This window comes from Trichechus manatus, unplaced genomic scaffold (genome assembly GCF_000243295.1).
Source record: "Trichechus manatus latirostris isolate Lorelei unplaced genomic scaffold, TriManLat1.0 scaffold00027, whole genome shotgun sequence".
In the NCBI taxonomy this organism is placed as follows: domain Eukaryota; kingdom Metazoa; phylum Chordata; class Mammalia; order Sirenia; family Trichechidae; genus Trichechus; species Trichechus manatus.
Window position 1 is genome coordinate 2,399,046 of NW_004443963.1, and position 23,789 is coordinate 2,422,834.

Below are 23,789 nucleotides of genomic sequence, written 5' to 3' on the forward strand. Positions count from 1 at the left end.
AAAATGGTACAACCACTTTGGAAATCGATTTGGCGCTTCCTTAAAAAGCTAGAAATAGAAGTACCATACGATCCAGCTATCCCGCTCCTTGGAATATATCCTAGAGAAACAAGAGCTGTCACATGAATAGATATATGCACACCCATATTCATCGCAGCACTGTTCACAATAGCCAAAGGATGGAAGCAACCTCAGTGCCCATCGATGGATGAATAGATAAACAAACCATGGTATATCCACACAATGGAATATTATGCAACGATAAAAGAACAATGATGAAGCTGTGAAACACCGTATAACTTGATGGAAGCTAGAACTTATTATGCTGAGTGAATTTAGTCAGGCACAGAAGAACAAATACTGTATAAGACCACTAGTATAAGAACTCAAGAAAAGGTTTAAACACAGAAGAAAACATTCTTTGATAGTTACAGGGGTGGGGAAGGAGGGTAAGTGTTATTCACTAACTAGATAGTAGATAAGAATGATCTTAGGTGAAGGGAAGGACAGCACACACTACAGGGGAAGCCAGCACAACTGGACTAACCAAATCTAAGAAGTTTCCTCAATACAATCAAATACCTTGAGAGACAGAGTAGCAGGGATGCGGGGTCTGGGGACCATGCTTTCAGTGGACATCTATGTCAATTGGCATAACAAACCTTATTGGGAAGGTGTTCTGCATCCTACTTTGGTGAGTGGTGTCTGGGGTCTTGAAAGCTTGCAAGAGGCCATCTAAGATGCATCAATTGGTTCCAACCACTTGGAGTAAAGGAGAACGAAGAACACCAAAGACACAAGGAAAGTATTGGCCCAAGAGATAGAATGGGCCACAGAAACCAGAGACTTCATCAGCCTGAGACCAGAGGAACTAGATGGTGCCTGGCTACCACCAATGAACGTCCTGACAGGGAACACAACAGAGGGTCCCTGATGGAGCAGTAGAACGATGGGATGCAGAACTCAAATACTAGTAAGAAGACCAGACTTAATGGTCTAAGACTGGAGGCGCCCCAGAAAGCATGGCCCCTGGTCTCTCCATCACCCCAGAACCAAAATAATTTCCAAGGACAACTCCTCAGACAGGGATTGGACTGGACTGTGGGACATAAAGTGATACTCGTGAAGAATGTGCCTCTTAGACAAGTAGATATAAGAGACCAAAGGGGCAGCTTCCGTCCAGAGGTGAGAGGGGAAGGCAGTGAGAGTTAGGAGCTGGCTGAATGTTCATGAAGAATCAGGGGCAGAGGGGAGGAGTGTGTTGTCATAGAATGGGGTGAGTGGTTGGGGTCTCATAACAATGTATGTTAAAAAAAAAAAAAAATTCTGCATGGGGGACTAACTTGAAATGTAAACTTCATTTAATTACATCACTTAAAAAAAAATAAAATAGAGAAAAATCAAAAAAAAATTTCTGGTTGTGAATTTACACCATTTTCTAAAATAATCAGATGCTAATGTATCAAGAAATACTATTTAATACCCACATAAAATATACAAAACTTACCTGTTCAGCAAAAAAAGAGAATACAGTAAACATAATCAATGTTGCTAGTACACAATGGGTCCAAAACTTCAATTTATCCCGATACGCTCTCCTGTTCCGAGAGAAAAGAAAGCAAACATGTACCTCTGGGTATGGTTTCACTGTCATTAGTGATACTAATTCATATACTAGTTTGGCAAAAAACAACACTGTGAAAAACAAAAAATACTGTTTGGAGGCAATTCTAAAATGTTAACACAATACATATTCCCACCATGGGCTCAGCTTTTTCACTATATCACAGTAAACTTTATACTTTCATTAGTGAAAGTTATCCAGGGAGCAGAGAGGACCGCAAACCACTCTTCCATTCATTTTTATTTATTTACTCATGTTTATTTCTTCTTTCACTCAGTTACCCAACAAACACTGTGGATACAGAGAGAAGAACAAGATAAGGTCTCTGCCCTAACAGTGTGTACAAACCTGGAGAGTTACGGACATGCAGACAACCACCATCACACAAGATGGACAGAAAGACATATTACAGAAAGCAAAGTCTTGTGGAAAATTGCAGAGGAATGAAGAAAGCACCAGAGAGATGATCACAATTCATTCAAGACCTGAAGGGAATAGACAAGGCACCTGGCTGAGGAAGGGAATGAGCAGCAGCAGTCAGAATTGCAAGGTGAGTCCTGCAGGACTGAGTCAAGTCCAGCACACGGGCTGCGGTGAGCACCAAGCCACGGGAAGGCAGTGAGTAAGAATTGCGGTTGTTCTAGAAAACCATGCAATGGGGTTTGGACTTAATACTCTAGTGTGGAAGCGAGTAAAATAGCAGGGGTGAGGGTGGGGTGACCCAATCAGGGTAAAAATGGGGCCATTGGAAGGATGGATGGAGAAGCAAGTCCAGTTAGTCCAGGTATGAGGAAAAGAATGAGGAGCTGGACTAGGGCAGCAAGAATGAAAACAAATAAGCAACAGAAGACACATTCTGCGAATAGAATCCATTGGATTTGAGACTATGGACACTCGGGATAAAGAGAGGCAGTACAGCACAGTTTCCTCATCTGTAATTTAGAAATCAGTAATTTGTTATGAAGATTAAAAAAACACTTAGCATAAGGCTTGAAAATATGCTAATAACTACCAAATTCAGACCTCTGTGCTGTGTTCCAGATTCTCATTTACAACTGTTTGCTGCAGATATCTCTACCTCAAATCACATGTATACTCCCCCATACACTGTTGTTCCTCCTGTATTTCCTAACTCTGTTAATAGGATCACAACTAGCTCAGTCAGTTCTACTATCTACAGCATCATTCAGAGTCCGTGTGCAACTTAAAGAGCTAATGAGCCACAAGCTACAGCACAGCTAATGTGCTGCTTCGGCAATCAGAGAACCCTATAATAGCTGGAGGTGAACTGAGGTTCCCTCAACCACTTATCCATTAAGTACCTACCATGTGCTAGGGAGGCACTGTGAACTCAGAGACAGGTAAGACACAGTCTTTGCCCCTGAAGAGGGCTCACAGTCTACCAGGAAAGATGAGCACAACCAGACACACTACTGTACAGTTAAGTGGGGAGGGAACAGGGTTCTGTGCGAACAGGAAGAAAGCCAATGCAGGAAATAAGGAACTCAAGAATGCAGTGCTGTGAAAGTAAAGACAAAAAGGAAAGTTTCTAGAAAGCAGGATGGGGTTGGTGGGTCAGTAGCAGGACAGGGTTGTCTGGGAACTGGAGGCAGGGAGATTAATTAATATGTATTACAATAGACCTAGAAATAGTCACGGTATGAACCGAGGACACAGCCCAGCAAATAAAGAGAAAGCAACAGATGGACCTGAGAGAGACTTTAGCGGTGAAACTGGAAGATATTGACAACTAGAACTCCTTGGAATCTTGGAGTTGGGTAAATGGGACAATTAGCATGTACACTGCTTATATCTATATATTTTCATTTTTAAAAGGAAAAATTATTACTGAATCCTGAACATCCTATGTCTGATTCATCTCATTCGCACAACTCAGAAATCAAAGTCCTCTCAAACGACTCCCATGCAGGTGGGCCCTTAGAGGTGCATGTAATCACAAACTGTATTTGGGGGAGATAATACTTGGGACCATCTAAAGATCATTTTCCTGTCTATGCTAAAGGAAAGCAAAAATTTGAGAAGCCATTCCTTGCTATTTCTGAAAGACAACATCAAAAATTTTATCCCTACCTCTATGTCTTCCCTTGTCTTCAATCTTCACAACTCGATAATTTCTACACTATACAACACTTAACCAGATGCCAATCCTTTGCTCATTATCTATAAAGGTTCCCGGGTGGTTATAAAGGCTGAATTGACAATCTGGTTGTCAACGCTCTGAATAAAATGGTTCCCAATTCATCTCCAGGCTTATCTCCCACTATTTCAGTATAGGAATTCTCCAACTGAGCCAGGCTAGCCCCTAAAACTTCCTGATCATTCTGCCTCCAAACCTTTGCTCAATGTTTCCTTCTTACCATTTTCTGAAATTCTTGCTTCAGAATTTAGCCTAATTCCATTTTCCCAGAAGCCAAAAGCTCTATCACAGCTAACCGCCCCAACAATTAAAGAATCCTATAATAGCTGAGCTTCTCTCAGCCATCCATCCACTGAGCACCTACTACCTTGACGATCAGCTCAGCCCATACTGACTCCTCACACTTCTCATTTTGTACAGAACAATATGCTCCTATGAATTGATGTTCCCCTTCATACATATAACAGTCAACAAGTGGTTGAATAGATTTTTAAAGTTCCCACTAAACTGAAAGAAAGGAGCTCTGGTGGTGCGGTGGTTAAGAGCTTGGCTGCTAACTGAAAGGTTGGCGGTTTGAATCCACCGTAAAGATTACCCAACCCAACCTCTACCATCAAGTTGGAATAGCGATCCTATAGGACAGAGTAGAACTGCCTCATAGGATTTCCAAGGCTGTAAATCTTTACGGAAGTAGACTGCCAAGCAGCTGGTCGGTTTGAATCACTGACCTTTTGGTTAGCAGTCCTCCCATAAAGATTACAGCCTTGGAAACTCTATGGGGCAGTTCTACTCTGTCCTATAGGCTTGCCATAAGTCAGAATCTACTCTACTGCAATGGGGTAAACTGAAAGATTTCCAGTTAAATATTTTTTCAAATCTCTTAAAATGCTAGTAAGTGTCTTTTACATATTAAGCTCAATAAAAATGTGAACTGTAGTTTTGCAAAGAAATTACAGAGCAAATAATAATACACTAAATAATAATAATAACACACTATTTCGCCATTCTAAAATATAAATATATGAAATATGAGAACTTACCATTCTTGCAGCTCATGCATATGAAGGAAACGGTTACGATACTCTCTTGGCAGCTCAAACTGGGATGGGATGGGGAACATGGATTCATAGAAATCCCTGAGAACAGCCTTCACTGTCTGGGCATCTTTATGATTATGGTCAATATTGTCATTCAGACAAACAAATTTCCTGAAGTAAGAGAGACCCAGGATTACTGGTGATCATATGGATGATTGTGACCTAACAAGGCAAGGAATGTGGACTCCAAACATATTTTCAATAAATTTATGCCCCCACGTTCGTGCATTTACTAATACGACTCTCTGCAGGAGTAATGTTCTGTAAAATTATTCTTTAGCTATTCCTCGCTTATAAACCAAGAGAACTGGGGTAGATAATCTTGAAGGTGCCTTATAGCTATGTGAGTAAATTAATTTAATGATTTTTATTTAGTATGTACCCTAATTAAGTATTCAACTAATGCAGTTAACTGACTGGAACATTTTGTTAGCCGCTGGGGAAAAAAATTAGTTAAGTCTCTAAAACTGAGTTCTGAAGACATATTAAACCAGTAGGTTAAGTATGACACCACTTTTGAAGTAGGTGTGCCAAAATTCAAAAAAAAAAATCTGATAAAGCCTTTAGATCCAACTACAACTTACAGGACGTACAGCAGACGTAGAAATGTGCTAAGCAACTGGTGCACAGTTACGGAAATCCAAGTATAGGAAAGCTACAGAACATACTATGGATTTCTTCACATACACACAAAAAAGATTATATAGTTAAGAAAAAAAAGAGAGAGAGAGAAACCTGTGAATGGACTTTACTAGATATCAATTCATATCAATAAATTTAAAAACAGAAAATACATAAATGCTTAAAAAGACAACTGAGGAAATGTATACACTGACCAGAAAGTTGATCATATTAAGGAATTATTATTCATTTTTTAGATGTGATAATGGTATTGTGTTATGTTTTTAAGAGTTCTTATACTTTAGAGATACAAACTGGAAAATTTACAATGAAAGGATACAATGTCTGAGGTTTACTTAAAAATATTTGGGAGGCTGTAGTGAGGGAGTCAGTGTATTTAGGTGAAACAAGACCAACCACGAATTGGTTATTGCTAAAGCTGAGTCATGAGTACATGAAGGTTCATTATTCTATTCTCCAAACTTGGAGACTGCTTGAAATTAAAGGATGCTAAAGGACTATGATAACCAAATACAGGGGCTAAGCCTTCACTGTATCCTGGATCAAAAACAGATAACTATAAAGGGCACTTGAGGGCAACTGGGGAAATTTTAATATAAAGAGTGTATTACATGGTATTGGTTAATCACATTTTTAAAGTGTGGTAACAGTCTTCTAGTAGAGAGCAGACCTTCTGTTTTGGAAGACTTGTACTGAAATAATTAGATGTAAAGTGTGTGAATGTCTGCAGCTTATTTTCAAATGGTTCAGTCAAGAAGAAAAAGTGTGTGCATGTGCATGCACATAGATAGAGAGATAAAGCAACTATGATCAAGTGTTGACAATCAGAAAATCTAAGTTATGGGTTTATGGGGATTATTGTACTATTTTTCCAATTTAGGGAAAAAGTATATGAATGAGACAAAAGGTATGTGTGGCACAGGGTAGTTAAAGGTGACACTGCTGAATGCCTGCCAAACACCACTGCACTCTCCAGTCCTTCCCTCCTAAGAGAATTTCCATTTTGTTCAGCATTCTCTGCTTCTGATCTGACTCAGAAAGGGCAACCTCCACTCCAACCTCAGCTCCTGACTAGTCTAAGTGAATCTCTCCTGTTTCCAGGGTCTGCTAGGGGGAGAGAGACACAGGAAGATGTGGCCCCTTTCTGCCTGGGAACAAGGCTATGTCCACAAGTGACATCTAGGAGCACTGCAGCCATCCTGAGGATAAAGCTCACACACATAGGAAAGCAGAGCTGAAGAAGCAAAGACAGCAAATCCTGCAGGCTACCTAGCCCCAGGTTCCTTGTTATGTGGGCTACCTATGTCCTTAAAGTTTAATGCCAGTGAGAAGTTTGGTTTTCTGCACCTAGCTTATAGTGAGCTCCAATCAAAGTAAAACAAAACAAAGCAAACAAACGAGTTAAAAATGATAAAATCTGTCCAAGGACACAGGAGGTAACTGGACTCAGCCGACACTGCGGAAGAAGCCCGACTCACCATGTGACCTTTTAATAAGCCCGTCCTTTTATGTATCATGAAGATGTCTACGAATATTCTCAAATCAGTAACTTTTCAAACTGGCATAAATACATAAAAGTAATTGCAAATTCCCTCACATATTGCTACAGATTAATAATGACTGAATGGGGACAGCAATAAGTATCAAAAAAGACTTCCAAAAGCAGTTTGGCAGATCCTCAAAAAGTAAAACACAGAACTACCGTATGACCCAGCAATCCCACTCCTGGGTATATACCCAAAAGAACTGAAAGCAGAGACTGAGTAGGTCTCTCTGCACGCAGGACGCTCCTCCATCTTGCCCAGACTCCTACCTCTTGGTCAAGTCCAGCTCAAACGTCACCTCCACCGTAAGGCCTTCCCATCTGCTCCAAAGAGAAATAAATCACTCCCTTCTCTCTGCTCCTTTAAAGAGCTCGGCTGCTAACCGAAAGGTTGCTGGTTTGAACTCACCAGCCGCTCTGAGGGAGAAAGGTGTGGCAGTCTGCTTCTGTAAAGATTACAGCCTTGGAAACCCTAGGGGGCAGTTCTACTCTGTCCTATAGGGTCGCTATGAGTTGTAATCGACTCGCTGGCAACGGATTTGGGTTTTGTTGTTTTCTCTCTGTTCCTACTGCCCTTTATTGACATTTATTTGCAAAATTAAACATAATTTTAAAAAACCAGTACCTGGGATTTTTCCTTATGTCATCCAGCTGGCCAACCACATGAGAAACATTGGTACGGATCATTTTAAAAGCAATCTCTTCTTCTCCCATGATTTCAAACCTAATTATCAGAACATATTTTAAAAGTTTAAATGTTTATATGGATATAAAAAGCAAAATTTCAATGGAAAAAAAAACTTTAAGCTTCAGTGGACCTAACATCCACACAATTACTTAATATTTCAATATTACTAAAGAAAACAATCTCATGTAATTTTTAAAAGAATTCTTAATAGATAAAATATTGTAAAATTATGAAAATGCCAGACCCTGGTAATTATTCTTACACTAAAAAAGAATATGTATATATTACTTACCTATATTTGTTTTTGTCCTTATATGCTTTGTGGATTTTATTAGTTACTGGTTTACAGTTGGTAACTAAACTCTTAGTGACTGGTGGCTGTGAGAAAACACAAGGAGATCAGACGTTACATCAGGGCCAGGACTAGGGTGAGGTGAGTGAGGCACTCACCTCAGGTACAAGCCAAAAAAACTCAGTAATCAAGATAAATGATATTTTAATGCAATATGTAAAAAAAAATCTAATCGGCACACTACAGCTCACAGGCTGGCTTCCTATTTTTGTAAATAAAGTTTTATTTTAATTACATATTTTCTCATTTCCCATCAAGTTGATTCCAACTCATGGCGGCCCCATGTGTTACAGAGTAGAACTGCTCCATAGGGTTTTCTTGGCTGTAATCTTTACACAGGCAGATCGCCAGGCCTTTCTTTCACAGTGCCAATGGGTGGGTTCAAACCTCCAACCTTCTGGTTTGTAGTCAAGCTCAAACTGCTTGTACCACCTAGGAACTTCAATCACACGTTACTCCACACTATATGTTAAAAGTCTTGTAAGCTACTGTTATAATTTTCTTCAGAAAGAAATTTCTAACACAAAATATAATGAACTGGGCTATATGATACTCATAAGCTAACTTGTGATTCTTACAGTCTAATTAGAAAATTCTTTATCTCATGTGTAATCACAGTTAATTACAAAAATAAAGCCAACACCTTGGCTTAGGTAAGAGTTCACTCAAGCAATGTAACTAATGCTGCCGGTACAACTAGTACTTATGCTCTAAAAGTTTATTTGCATGAGCTTCAAAACCCCAACTTTAATTGTTAGCAAAGCAACTTTACTTACTTCTTATCTCTCAAAGGATAACTGCTAATTCTAAATCTCATTCCAGAAATTTGGAAAACACTATAATATTCTTCTTCCAAAGAATGAAGATGGGCATATTTTGAAAGAAAACGAAAATCTCTCAATAATCTCTCATCATATCTATAATAAGGCAAGATGAATGGCTGTTTTATACGTGTATATCATCTTTCCTCAGGAAATAACACACTTCTGCAAGTTCTATATAAGTGTAGGAGTTTGGTAACTGTGAAGTCTTACTATGAATGCAATGTTTGCAAGAGAAAGAAAGAAAACTAGAGGAAAGAGAGACAAGTGAAAGGACAGATATGGAAATAAGGGGTGTGTGAAAGAGAAGTCTTGAGAGAGAGCTAAAAAACACTGTACAAATAATGAAGCTCACTGGACTCTGAGGCCTTAGGTGAACTTTCAGCACAATTACTGCATCGACCAGAAGAAAGCAAAGATCAAAGGGCATTTGGTTAGGAAGAAAGGGTGAGGGGGAACCCAACATCATTTTTCCTTTCTTCCTCCTTTGTCTTAGCCACACTTGGGGATTGCTGACCAGGAAGGCAGTGGAAAAGACAGGTTAGGGCAGCCTGGAGCTCACGGAGGCCCACTTTCCCCCTGATGGAGGTAGAGCGTGCCCAGATCCCTGACAATGGATAGAAACTTTAGTATTCTTGACAAATACATAAACTTCGAGGGGGGGATCTAAACCAGATCTTCTACATCTGGATGATTTAGAGTTGATTGTATTAGCTTTGTTATACAGCTCTGCTTTCCTATGTGTGTGAGCTTTATCCTCTGTTAATGCCAAATTTGGGGAAAACAGAAAAGAGTAGTTATTGGCGTTTAAAAAGTCTTGTAACTGAGAATGTTCTTCAGCCTATGTAATCTAACTTCTAATATTTTGTTTAAACTTCTGTTCTCTCTGCAGGAAAGAATAAAACCTATTGTGATTACATACATACCTCTTTATTCATTAAAAACTGTTGTAAATGACTATTAACATTTATATAGCAGAGTTTACAAAGTATTTTTCGTAAGCATAAAGTATCCAACTGGACTGTGCCAAAGATCCAGAAGAAACTGCTGAGGCCACAAGATGAGCTGCTATCTGTTATCAGGCTGATTTAGTATCAGCTCTGTGTGAGATCTCCCCTGAACCAACAATTCAGACCTAGTCTCATTCCTTGACCTGATTCATTTCAATTGGTATGAACTGATTACAATAGCAAAGCCCTGGTGGCGCAGTGGTTAAGAGTTCAGCTGCTAACCAAAAGTTGGCAGTTCGAATCCACCAGTCGCTCCTTGCAAACCCTACGGGGCAGTTCTACTCTGTCCTATAGCGTCGCTATGAGTTGGAATCGACTTGACGGCAATGGGTTTGGTTTTTTTTAATTCCTCACAGAATGGACCAAAAATGTAAGTCTAAAAAAAAGGATTAATAATTACCCTTGATTTAACTTGCCATTGTGTTTGTTATCTTTTCGTGTGTGTGTTTGTGAGTTTGCTATATTTCAAATCATGCTATGTTTATGGAACTACATTCCATTTTTTATCCACCTAATTTTATTTTGTAAGTGTTTTTCCATATATCAATAAAAATTAACTGTAAACATCATGTTAATGGCTATATTACACCCTTGTTTCATCAATTCTAAGATGCAGAGTTTTTTACATTTTAACTTCTCTGAAATTGGGATACATCTTAGAATGAACAGTCTTTCAATCACTTTAGCTTGGTGGCACCCCAATGTTGTTGTGTGCCATCATGTCAATTCAGACTCATAGTGACCCTAAAGGACAGAGTAGAACAGCCTCTGGGTTTCCTAGGCTGTAACCTTTATGGGAGCAGATCGCCAGGTCTTTTCTCTCACAGAGTGATTGGTGGGTTTGACCCTCCGACCTTTCTGCTAGCAGTCGCGCACTTAACCACTGCACCACGAGGGCTCCATGGCACCCCAATGAAGTTGTCTACAAATTATCCACTGATCCCTTCTAGTAAGATCAAGAAAGTACCAGCATGAAAACATTTAGCTTTGATGAAAGATGGCATTTCATCTAATGAATATTTCCTTGGTTAATGTTCAACCCCAGGACTGCTCTCCCATGCCACTTAGAATGCTTTTGAGATATCTTCTGCCACTCATAGTGAACAGGATGTCTACTTACAGAATATAAGAACCCAATCTGAATATTAGCTTAAATATCCCTTAGGAGAAAAAAATATTCCAAAGCAAGATATAAATGATTCTGGATAATCTATGCCACTACTTTCCACCAAATACAGAAGTTTAAATAAAACTTGCCTGTAGTTTTTAAATGGCATAAATAACACTGGATAAGTTGTTGCACAAAAGGAGCACTGGTGGTGCAAACTGTTTTAGGCACTGGGCTGTTAACTGAAAGGCTGGAAGTTCGAACGCACCCAGCGGCTCCGTGGGGAAAAGACCTAGCAATCTGCTTCGGTAAAAATTACAGCCAAGAAAACCCTATAGGGCAGTTCTACTCTGTCACATGCGGTCACCGTGAGTCAAAATTGACTCAAAGGCACATGACAACAACAAGAAGCTGTTGTACACCCATACAATGTTCCATTGTACAGAAAAGTAACCCATGCCACCTACCAGATTGGGATCATAGTATGCTTCCTGAGTTGGTGGAATGCTGTTTAGCTGAGTGATATTGGCAGGAAGCATTTTCGAGCAATTTATTAACATGTGTTCCAGACCTGTCAAATCCTAAAAAGCAAAATAAGAGGATATATCTGTTACGTGCATTTTAAGTAACGATTATGGTTTTACAAATAAAACTTATGTAAGTCTCCAAATATGGTTTAAATACTATCCTCAAGGTGTGTTTGACTATATGATTAAGATAAACACTAAGACATCCTAAAAAAAAAAGAGTTAGAGACAATACAAATACACATATAAGTATTGCATCCTTGTTTCAAAGTAGAACAAACTGCTCTATGAGATACCATTTCACATGAGGTGGCCCAAAGGGGTCACAGAGGGGATGTTATGAAGCTCTATTCGTCTTGGCACTCTCCATTGGTGAGTTTCCTATACCTGGGACTAGAGGAAGCCAGGACGGAGTGGACTGTACAGCATTACGAGTCTGGCTGAGATCTTTAGCCAACCACACCTGCAGAGTCCCTAAATGGGCCTTCCACAAGATTCTTACATGCAGGTCTACTCTGGCTCTTCTCCAAATAACACAACATCAATCCCTGCTGGAAAACCTAAAAAGTAATCTCGTAAAATACAAACTTGAAATTTGGTTTTAATTCTGGCATTAAAAACGGACTCGTTATAAAATCTTCACTAAATACTAAGAATTACTTTTAATTGCATTGAACTGAAATCTGTAGGGGTAAAAGAGAAACTGTCAAAATTAAAATTTTCATTTAAAATGTGATAAAGTTTAGGAAAAAAATACAGTACCTGCAAACTTAAAGGCAGGTCATGAATTCTGGTAGCCAGTGTTCGGATTTCTCTGTCAGATAAAACACCAGATTGGTCTGTATCCACTTCATCAAAAATTTGAGATATATTCAGTGGCTGGACTGCACTCATGAGATAATAAAAATAAGAGAAGGCAAACTGCATATCCTCAGAATGGCGGACTTTGTGAAATGACGTCTTGTCAAATTCTTCAGGGAACCTGTCCAAATATAAGATAGAATGAGCTCTACAGATTCAGAATATAAATGGCCCCTAACATTTGTGAGAAATGATGCCTTTGAATTATGGTGCTGGAGAAGAATATTGACTACACCATGGACTGAAAGAAGAACCAACAAATCTGTCTTGGAAGAAACACAGCCAGAAAACTCCTTAGAAAGGAGGACGGTAAGACTTTGTCTTACATACTTTGGCCACGTTATCAGGAGAGACTAGTCCCCGGAGAAGGGTATCATGCTTGGTAGAGGGTCAGAGAAAAAGAGGAAGACCCTCAATGAGATGGACTGACACAGTGGCTGCAACAATGGGATCAAGCATAACAATAACTGTGAGAATGGCACAGGACCTGGCAGTGTTTTGTTCTGTTGTACCTAGGATTGCTGTGAGCCAAACAGACTTGACGGCACGTAACGACACTTGTGAGGCAGAATTTTTTTCCCTTCCCATTTATTTAGATGATACCTTTAACATATCAGTCATCGAATATTACAGCCATAAATTTATTATAGCAGATATGCAAATTTCAAGTAGACTTAGCTCTGAAAACATGCAACTCAAACACAAGCAAGACTCACATATCCTGCAGTTCTTGCATAACAATTCGGTCAATCATGTGAGGCATGTGTGCGGGGACTTTCCGAGATGTGAATCCAAATTTGCTATTTAGAATTTTATTGACATAGCGGAGGGAATCTGCAAACGTATCTTTCAGTTGCCTCCCAGTATGCTTGCTATCGGTAAAGTAGGCCAATTGTGTCTTCAGTGATTCTTCTTCCTGAAAAAAGAATTCCATGTATACACAGCTTTACATTTAGTGATGTACTTTGTTAAGTAGCCCTGATGGCACAACGATTAAATGCTAAGCTGCTAACCAAAGGCTGGCAGTTTGAACCCACCCAGCCACTTCAAGGGAGAAAGATCTGGCAACCTGCTCCAGTAAGGACTACAGCCTAGAAAACCCTATGGGGCAGTTCTACTCTGTCACACTGGGTCACTATGAGTCATAATTGACTTAACGGCACCTAACAACAACAATGTACTTTGTTAATAAAGATAAAGGTACCATTTTATATAATGTGGTAATAATTAGTCACTAACTGGAGCCGCGGTGGCACAGTGGTTAAGAGCTCGGGCTACGAACCAAAAGGTCAGCAGTTCGAATCCACCAACCGCTCCTTGGAAACCCTATGAGGCAGCTCTACTCTGTCCTATAGGGTCGCTATGAGTCGGAATCAACTTGACAGCAACAAGTTTGGTTTTTTTTTTTTTTGGTAACTCCACAAGGGACAAATGAAATGGGCGCTAACTTTAAGCATCCTAATAGTAGGAAGGAACCGGATTTAGTGAAAGTCTGTCTCACCAATACTGGCTTGAGAACAAAAGCTGTGTGTTGGAAGTCTGTTTATAGGGTATTCTTCAAGGATGGGTCAGTGGCCATGAGACTTCACAGCCAATTCAATGCAACATTCAAAAATGTATTTATAAACAACTTTGATATAATATAATAGCATCAAGCTATTTCTACCAGTGACACCAAAGCAGAAAGTATTTGAGCTTTGAACACAAGAACTGGAAACACATTTGGTTTCACCACCTAATAGTGTTAATGATAGAAAGTATAAAGAACCCTGTCAAAACCAGTAAGAAGCAAAACTAAACGGCAAAGAATATGAACACACTTTATAGAAGATGAAATTTTCTGTATGGAAATTTTTTTTTGTTTCTCAAACTGATAAAAAATATAAAAGGACTGACATTAACCGGTATTGGTTAGCCTGTAGAGAAACACATACTCATATATACTGTTCATGGAAGTAAACTTTATATACCAGACACTTTAACCTAGCAATTCCACCTTCAAAAATAAAAATTTACTCAAGTCTAACATATATGTACAAAGATATTTACTGTAACATTATTTATAACCATAAAAAAAGGAAGTAACTTACAGGTGTTAAAAAGAAAAATGCACTGATGTGGTTAGTTTGCCTACTGTACTAAGTTAAAAGGCAACTGCACAGCAATACATGCATAGTGTTTAATTTCACTGCTGCAAGACAGAATCTAGTTGATATGTTTGCATATCTATTGAAAAATACTGGAAGGATATGTGTCTCTCCAAAATATGTGTTGAATTCTTGGCCCTTGTACCTATGAAAATGACCCTGTTTGGAAATAGGGTTTTTCTTTTGCTATGTTAATGAGGCCATTTCAGTGTAGGGCGGGTCCTAAACCTAATCACTTCTGAGCAGGGCTTCGAACCCTTGCTGAGAATTTGCATTTCTAACAAGTTCCCAGGAAGTTATACCTAAGAATCACCTGAGGATCTCATTAAAATGTAGGTTCTGATTCAGTATATCTGGGGTAGAAATGCAAGTTCTCAGCATGGAACTTGTTAGAAATGCAAATCCTTGGCAGGAGTTCGAACTGGTTGGATGCCCTGCTTCTGAGTTACAAACAGACCAGAATAGACTCAGAGACATAAGGGGAAAGACATGCCATGTAAGGACTGTCTATAAGCCAAGGAACCAAGGAATGGCCAAGGCTACGCACAAGGAGGGAATCAACGCACCCAAGACCCTAACGTGGACTTTTAGCTCCCAGAACTATAAGAAAATAAATTTCAGTTCTTTAAAGCCACCTGCTTGTGGTACTTGTGTTATAGCGGCACTAGGTAACTTAGATACCCACCAAACTATTAAGAGTGATTATCTCAAAGAGGAAGACTGAAGAAGAAAGGAGAGAGGGAGAACCTTTACCTTTTTTACTGTTATATTTTTACACTGCTTGTCATTTTTACCGCTAACCTATGGTGCTTTTGTAATTAAAAAAGGAAAACAGTGACAAAATAAACACAGGCAAAAACTCCTCAGTTCTTCACTCAACAATTAGTAAAATGCCTAACATGCCAGACACAAGACACTTTCAGAGGTCACTGAGGAATAAGATGGCCGTCCCCTTCACCCTCTTTTCTCCAGCCTAACATCTACTCTTCAACATCCAGCCTAGACCACATGATTTTTCTTGGACTGTCAACTCCCACCCACCCTTCAAAGTTCAGCTCACAGGGCACTTCCTCATGGATGCATTCCCTAATTTCTCGAGGCAGAGTTAATCAATTCTCCCTCTGGAATCCTTGCCCATACCTAAACGGAGGCACTTACTACATGGCTACAATTGTCCATGAATCTTTCTTCCCAGCTGGTCTCCAGGAGCAGTGACTGTCCTAATCACCCTGCACTTCCCAGTGGTTAGCACAGTGACAGCACTCAAGAGATGTTCAAATGACAGCACACCACAGTGGAGCCCAGAATGCCAGGCAAAAGCACCCCAAGTGTGAGGCTTGGCTCACACTGACCTGCTGTTGTGCTGCTGGGGAAGCCAACACACTTATCTGAGCCTCAGTTTTTGTATCAGTAGAACTGGAAAAATATCAGACCCAACCAGCACAATGTACACAAAAGCATTTCTGAAAGCACAACATGCTAAGAGAAGATACCATCCCTGGCTAAATGACTCACTCACACTAACTGTTACCTAAACTGTAAAATGGGGATAACAACAGTAAATACCCTTTATAAGGTACTTGTATTATTAGGGTTATTGGGAAAATTAAATGAAACCATGTAAGAAAAGCACTTAGTTCAGTGGCTAGTAGAAGACAGTATTAAATAGATAGCAAACAAACAAACATTATACTGTTATCAATCACAAGATCACCGAAATCTATGTTTCCTGAGCATGGGAAAAAACAAGGCTGGATGTAACTTACATCAAGAAGATCTTGGAAATACTTCTTTTTCTCCCACGGCAAAAAGCCCAGGTAATCTTCTGTATAATGCTGCAGTTTTCTTCCAGGTAATACTTCATTAACATCTATGTTATTTTTAACATTTCCCTCCACTCTGTTTTTCTCTTCTTCTTTCCCTGTGATTTTCTTTTCTTTTGTCATGTGGTTTTCCAGTGGGACAATCAGAGAGGAGAGCTTTTCATTTGATGCACCTCTGCCTCCTATTTTTTGTATCTGAGTTTCAGACCTAAATCCTGCTTTGGACTTCAAGTTCTGGGGTGGATTCTGGCCCTGGGGGTGGTCCTTCATTTTTATTGTCACCGCTGGAAAAGTAGACCTTTGCAATCTTTCAGATGCTAAGCCGTTTGCCAAGACGTTTTTGTGAACTTGTTTTTCCAGTGGGACATGCAAACTGTCATTTCTTTCATCTATTATTACAGCTTCACTTATTTTCGCTTTAGCGTCCTGTGAGTTCATCAGAAATGATCGTAGCAAGGCTGACTTGGATAGATTGTAGCCTTTCAAAGTGATATCTCCATGCTCTAGTTGCAAATCCAAGTTATTGAGACTTAGCTGGGCCTCTTTTGGAAGAAGTGAAATATTGATCAAGGGGATTTTCACCTCCTCTTGGAGCCTCTCTGTTGTGTTACCACGTCTCTTGAACTTTGGAAAGCGTTTCTCCAGAGGAACATCTTCAAACAGGATTTCTGCCTCTGGAAGAATTGTTACGGGGCTAACCAAATGTTCGTAAGACTTCTGGGTCGTAGAATTTAGTTTTGGTTCCTCTCTTGTGTCAACCTCTACTGTTATCTGGATTTTGAACTCGTCATTGTTTTTACTTTGAAATGTGAGGTTGAAATGTATTGTGGTCGCATTCATTCCACTGTTCATTATCAGATGGATGGTTTTCCATTTATTGGCAATAGAAGCATGTCGAATGACTGGATTGTCACTATAGGCACCTTCGAGTCCTCTTTTGGCTATTTCTGCAAAGCTGAAATAAGGCAGGCATTCACCTTTTGGAAGAATATAGTGAGTCTGGTTTGGGAGAAGTGTGACTTTATACAATTCATGAAAATGATCTAGAAGAAAAGACACACACATGATTTTTAAGAAACTAGGCATTTTTTCTTTTTCTTTAATTCTCCGAACTTGAGGTTTCACTTTCTAAGACTGACTTTAAGCTGATTTCAAAACAGTGAGAACTTCTAATACAACATCCAACTATCTGAGGAAATCATGATCATAAACATAGAATGCTAATTCTGAGTCACTATAGGGATATGAGGAAACCTTGGTGGCGTAGTTGTTAAGTGCTATGGCTGCTAACCAAAAGGTTGGCAGTTCAAATCCACCAGGTGCTCCTTGAAAACTCTATGGGGCAGTTCTACTCTGTACTATAGGGTCGTTATGAGTCGGAATCAACTCAATGGCAACGGCTCCATTCTTCATAGAAAATTTCAATAATCGATTTCCATCTTTCATTCATCTGAGAAAATACAATTTTCTGCCCAAATGACTTCCATTACTAAGCCATCAACAAGAGCCAGTATTTGAATCATCCTTATGCACTGAATTATTGATCTCCTTTCACTGTTTCCAAATTAAACCTTAACCAGACATTTTCAGCTAAAATAATCTGCGTATTCAGAAAAATCAACACTGTAGTGACAACCGGCAAAGAGAGCACTTTAGTGTCCACTGTTTTCTAAAGATCTGTGTCCCGTTATTTTTAACTTACAAGTGGTTTGGATGCAAGGCTAGAAAAGGTACTGTTAAGGATTGAATTGTGTTCCCTCAAAATATTTGTTGGACTCCTAACCCCTATACCTGTGGATGTACACTGTTTGGGAACAGGGTTTTCTCTGGTACGTTAATGAGGTTGTATCAGTGTAAGGTACATCCTAAACTTCATCACTTCTGAGTTATAAAAAGAACAGATTAGACACAGAAGTAAGTACGCACAAATGGGTGGGGGTAGGGGTGGGAGGTGGGAAATAGACTGCCAAGCAACTGAGGAACAATGGGGCTACACATGGATCTTCCCCCAGAACCGACAGAGAACCTTCTTCTAGAGCGGGTGCCCTGAATTCAGACTTCTAGCCTCTTAAACTGTGAAAAAATAAATTCGTTCTTTAAAGCTACCCACCTGTGGTATTTCTATTACAGCAGCACTAGGAAGCTCAGGTAGGTTTACACAGAATAACTTAATAACAACCACCCCAAACCCCTCTGCTAGTCAAAAATTTTTATTCCCTTATTCGTACTATGTTTTTATGGCGATAAATATACCTTGCCCACAGTCGCCAGCATCAAACCCACAGGACAAGACGTTGCAGGCTTGGTCACAGAACTTATCAGCAAGCCAGGAATTTGCACATCCTTGATTACAGTAAGAGATACTACTTATCCCTCCACCAAACTGCCAGGGCTGTCCAACTCCAACACTGCCGGTGCCCCCACCTCCTGCAACATAGCGACTGCCTCCACTGTTGCCTAGAAAGGGAAGGAAAAAGACAGAGTCTTGCCACGCTTACAATTTTGAAAAAAAAAAAAGATAGTTCCTTATTAACATTTTCAGGGTTGATGAACGAATTTCAGTTAGAAAAGTTTCAATCCATTCTTTAGTAGAAAATCTCACCTATCTGAAGACAAAAATAAACTGAAAACGGACCATCACTTCAGTGGACAGGTGACAGGATGACCAGGCCATGGCACTTACGAGCTGTGGAAGCCAGAAGTACAGGTTTCAAATTTGCTCAAAGGGGCTGTGTGCAGATGGGCACAGGGGAGCAGGAAAACAGGACAGGCAGATTATCCCAAAGACTGTAACTGCAGAGTCGCTAAAAACGTGACCTGACATGGGTGCAAACCCTTGATCAACTAGCTCCCTTCTGTTATCTAACTTTAATGTTCTACTAGGGGCTGGGTTCTTTGGACAGAACAGTTATATCTGCATTCTCTCCCTGCAACTGCTTGTGTTTTTCAAACGTGCATCTGACATATCTGATGGAAACACGACTTGAAGCTTTGTTTCCTCCAATAGGTGACACTTTTCCAAGCCCGTTTCTTCATATGTAATTTGGGGATGATGATATCTGTGTACATACTTTCTCTTTCTTAGGTGACTAAAAAATTCAAGTGGATAATCGTGAATGTATATGAAAATGACTTATAAATTTAAAGACAATAAATAAATGTAAATTTATCATCAACAAGTTGAAATACAAGCATGTGAGAAAGGGAGAAGAAATGTTTACTTCTCTTGCCTCCTTCAGTCATTCACTGACCTACAGCAATCTGCTGCTGAAAGCCACCAGCACAAGCTCCTATAATAACCAGTTAGAGTGATTCTTGCTCTTGAGCTTCCATAATCAGGGGTATTGCAGATTTTCATATTTTAAGTAATAAAAAAAAGGCATTTTCAAGTGCAGGGCCAACAAAGGAAAATGTCGTCAACGATGGATAACAGGATAACTGGGCCACATGTCAACTCCAAACAGTCTATGGATTACTGATTGTTTCAATACATGAAGAATGTTTAATCACGTCTACATATATGTTCAATAATGATTACGAATGAAAAGTCAGTAAATGTGAACAAATTACATTTTAACACATTCTTACCAGAGCAATCACCACCATCCCAATCACAGGCTGAATTATTACAAGCCTTATCACAATAGCCGTCTTTAATCCAGGAACCGGGGCAACCCTCAGCACAGTTTGGCACAGGCCACGTCAAATAAACCTTTGATAAAACACCAGAGACAGTAAAATGATTTCTGACACTTTTTTACACTCAAATTAATTCCTTAAAAAAGGAAAAAAAATTGAGCCCCTAGAAAAAGTTGAAATCTTCCAAGGGCTGATTGTACATTCATGTGGAATATTTTGCTAGAAGTTTGTCTGTATATATAGTAGTGTTCTAAGTCCTGCTGTGCTGGCAGTTCTTTCTGGGCAAAACTCTCCTTCCCATTACTTGTATTAATCTCAGCAGAGTAAAGGGACTTTCTGAAATCCGGGCATTTAAGGGTGCCCCTATGAGAGAGAAATCTGAAAGGTAGGTTCTGCTTAGCTGAGTCTTAGTTCTAAGATGAGCTCTTTGCAGAATTAAGGGCAGGGGAGACTTGAACAAGGATCACCTTGATGGAAGGAGACAAAGACTCAATTTGTGAATTAGTTTCTTACAACACAGTCTATAATCTATTTTTAAATAAATAGATTTCAAATGTCAGACTTCACAGCAAATGTATGAGCATGAAATCATGTCAAAGCAGGTGAGAAGTGTAACACAAGTCATGGCTTTTCTGTGACAACTATCAGTAATTCCCAAGTGTATTCCTGTATAATCTTATCTCAAGGCTGAGAAAAGCAGCAGATGAACTCTCAATATCCTTATCTCCATGCATAAGATTAGGTGATGAATTAATCAACACCATGGTTTACAGTATTCTGAATTGCAAACTTACCTGCTTTCAAAATAAGTGATACTTGTGGCTACTTTTTAAATTATTTTTTAAAAATACATCTGCCTCTTAAAGCCTCCATGCTTTTGCATGCCCCGTTGATCTGCAATGTCTTTCTTCATCTAATTAACTCTTATTTGTTTTCTTCAACATTCATTTCAATTCAGATGAGAACTCTTCCCTAACCTTGTCTGATTTAAACCTCCCGTGCTCCCACTCCTTAGCACACAGGCAGGCACACCTGTCAGCGCTGAAATCATTGTACACAGTCATTGATTGTATGTTTGTCTCCCCTGTTAAGCCACAAGCTCATCTTGCAGCCCTACAACTTAGCATAGAAGAGGCAACGGAACAGGTGAATGGGACAATGAGCACAGCCGGGTGGCATAAACAACCGAAAAAAATAGCTCTGGGCTATTAGCATTTAGTTACAGAGATGAATAACTTACAAGCTTATGGTGATAAGTATCTAACTTATCACTCAACCCTTCCAACATGCTATGGGGGTATTCGTACTTTCCCCATTAGGCAGACAGGAAATGCAAGCACTCAGGCCAAGACACTGCAGAGAGCTGGGAAGTGGTGGAACCAAGGTCTGCCCTAAGCAGCTGGCCCCTGCCTCTCTGCTCTTAACCACGTCTCCATCCTGTCTCTCAAACAAAACCAAGTAAGACTGGCTGCCTTAAACAAAATTTCATCCAGGTCTTTGAACACTAAACTGAGCTACCTTCCTGTCTCAGCCATTTTGTTTCTTCTGCTGTTGTTGCAGTAGGAAATTTAGAGGGTTGGGGAAGAATGGGTTCTGGGTGTCTGAGAATGCAGGGAAGCAAATTTCCTTGTGTAGTTTTCTACTCCCTCATTGTTAACTCTCCTGAGCTTAGCAATAAAAAACACTTATGTGATCAAATCTGAATAAAGTATTATAATACACTGATTTCCTGATTTCCCTTTTGTAACTTCTAAGTACTTTCCAAGCTAGCATCCCTTCCTCTTAGGTACTTACCTTCTGACCTTTGGAGTGGCTGTAAAAATCATCTGGCCAGACATCCTTCCCAAACATAACATCATCATTTAGGTAAATAAACTTCTGTGATAGCCCTTCAATGCGATGAATGTGACTTTCAATAGCAGGTGAACTAAAGGTAGGCAAGTGGCTCAAATTTTGAAAAACATCCTTTTAACAGGAAAAAAAAAAATGAGAAAGAGAGAGGGTGAATGAGAGGTTTTGTTTGTTTTTTTTTTGGTTTGGTTTTGGAAGGAAGGAAGGAAGGAAAGAGAAAGGAAGAATTAAAGAAAGGAGAAATGGAGGAAAGGAGGGGAAGGGAAATGAAATCACAGATATCCCTGAACCACAATAAAAGAACAAGAAAGGAAGCCATGGCCTTGCCATATTTGGAAAGTCGTGTACCTGATGTGTTACTATTGTTACTCGAGGGTTATCTAGGTTCAGCCAAGATGGGATCTGCCCGTTGGTGACAATGAAAATATTCCGAACCCATGGTGCGTGCCTCTCGATAGATCTCAATGAGTATCTCAGCTCTTCATTATCTTCAAAACGGCTGGCAGACACATCTTCATCCTGCTTGGACTGAGAAAAACATTTGGGGCATTAAGAAGTAAAACATCCCTTATGTCAAACCTCTTCTTCCTCTTTCCCCTCTGCTCTCAGGGTGGCAGACTTTGTTGTTGTTGTTGAGAATATACACAGTGGAACATACATCAATTCAACAATTTCTACACATGCAAATTCAGTGACATTGATACTGATAACATTCTTCAACCTGTGCTCTGGCAGACTTTTAGAGACCGAGTCCTACTTTTTTAAACACTACAAAAAAATGCAGAAGATGCACCATATTTAAAAAAAAAAACCTCAAAGACATGGCATTTCTTTAAGACACGTTATAGGAAAGGTTCTTGGATTAATGTAATTCTGTATCACTGCAATTACACGCAGTCCTTGACTTACGATGTATTTGAGTTATGAGGAACTGCACTTACGACCATCTGTTTTTTTTTTTTGTACATCTTACCGTTAACATGTACTACATAAAATGTTAAAATGCATCTGTAAGTTTATATGTAATGTTTCCAACCCCTAAAGACAAAGATCAGATTTATAAAGATACTTATAATAAAAGGCAATAATAATGAAAACTAAAAAAAAAAAAAGAGGTATTTGACTTAAACGTCAGAACCGACTTATGATAGAGTCGTTGGAATGGAACCCCGTCGTAAGTCAGGGACTCCCAACGGCAGTGGCTGGAAAATTAGACAAGTCCGCTCAACTCACCTTTCTACAGGTCCTCTTCCTTCTCATCATCCGGTGACTCATAAATCTTTAACACTCTAAGCATTGGATTTGGGTTTTAAAAGAATCTCTGCACCACTCACCTGGCTGATGGCACTCAGATCCCATAATAAATATGCAGGACTTATGGTCAGTTCTTTTCCATCGATAGTCATGTTCTTCTTAGTTTGTTTATTCAGTTCTTGGAAACCCTTGGGGTTATTCAATTTTAGAAGCGCTACACTTGCCTCTGAATATAACTGCAACTATGAAATAACAAGAGGGTTACATGTACGAAAACTGAGCCTCAAAGAAATAAAAAAAACAACAAAAAAACCCGAACCCATTGCTGTCAAGTCGATTCCAATTCATGGTGACTCCACGTGTGACAGAGTAGAATTGCTCCATATGGTTTTCTTGGCTATAATCTTTGCAAAAGCAGATTGCCAGGTTTTTCCTCTGTGGTGTCAATGGGTGGCTTCAAACCACCAATTTTTAGGTTAGTAGTTGAGTGCAAAATGCTTGCACCACCCAGGGACCTCCTCAAGGAAGAGACACCATTAAATTGTCCAGTTCAATTTTTAATCTTTAAATAAATATCTATATGAATATATATAAATGATATATGTGAATATATTATACAAAAAAAAAAAAAAAAAAAAAAAAAA

The 23,789-nt window shown here is 39.4% G+C and overlaps 1 protein-coding gene across 8 annotated transcripts in view; it reads right to left on the bottom strand.

The window, feature by feature from the left end:
- GNPTAB (N-acetylglucosamine-1-phosphate transferase subunits alpha and beta) overlaps nucleotides 1-23,789 on the bottom strand; it is a 126,980-nt gene that overhangs the window by 31,023 nt on the left and 72,168 nt on the right. For 7 of the 8 annotated variants that reach the window (XR_002823639.1, XM_023728957.1, XM_023728959.1 and 4 more), the window contains 13 exons: nucleotides 23,226-23,387; nucleotides 22,240-22,419; nucleotides 21,835-22,005; nucleotides 19,990-20,113; nucleotides 18,655-18,858; nucleotides 16,345-17,444; nucleotides 13,148-13,347; nucleotides 12,333-12,552; nucleotides 11,511-11,624; nucleotides 8,045-8,130; nucleotides 7,690-7,788; nucleotides 4,823-4,990; nucleotides 1,508-1,598 (listed from right to left, as the gene is read on the bottom strand). Coding sequence is in view for 6 of the 8 variants with exons in the window: in XM_023728957.1 (XP_023584725.1) it covers nucleotides 1,508-1,598; nucleotides 4,823-4,990; nucleotides 7,690-7,788; nucleotides 8,045-8,130; nucleotides 11,511-11,624; nucleotides 12,333-12,552; nucleotides 13,148-13,347; nucleotides 16,345-17,444; nucleotides 18,655-18,858; nucleotides 19,990-20,113; nucleotides 21,835-22,005; nucleotides 22,240-22,419; nucleotides 23,226-23,387 (2,919 nt within the window). In the remaining 2 variants the exon portion in view is untranslated. Of the gene's footprint in view, nucleotides 1-1,507; nucleotides 1,599-4,822; nucleotides 4,991-7,689; nucleotides 7,789-8,044; nucleotides 8,131-11,510; nucleotides 11,625-12,332; nucleotides 12,553-13,147; nucleotides 13,348-16,344; nucleotides 17,445-18,654; nucleotides 18,859-19,989; nucleotides 20,114-21,834; nucleotides 22,006-22,239; nucleotides 22,420-23,225; nucleotides 23,388-23,789 lie in introns of those variants that run through there. The other variant, XM_023728962.1, reaches the window with a different exon arrangement.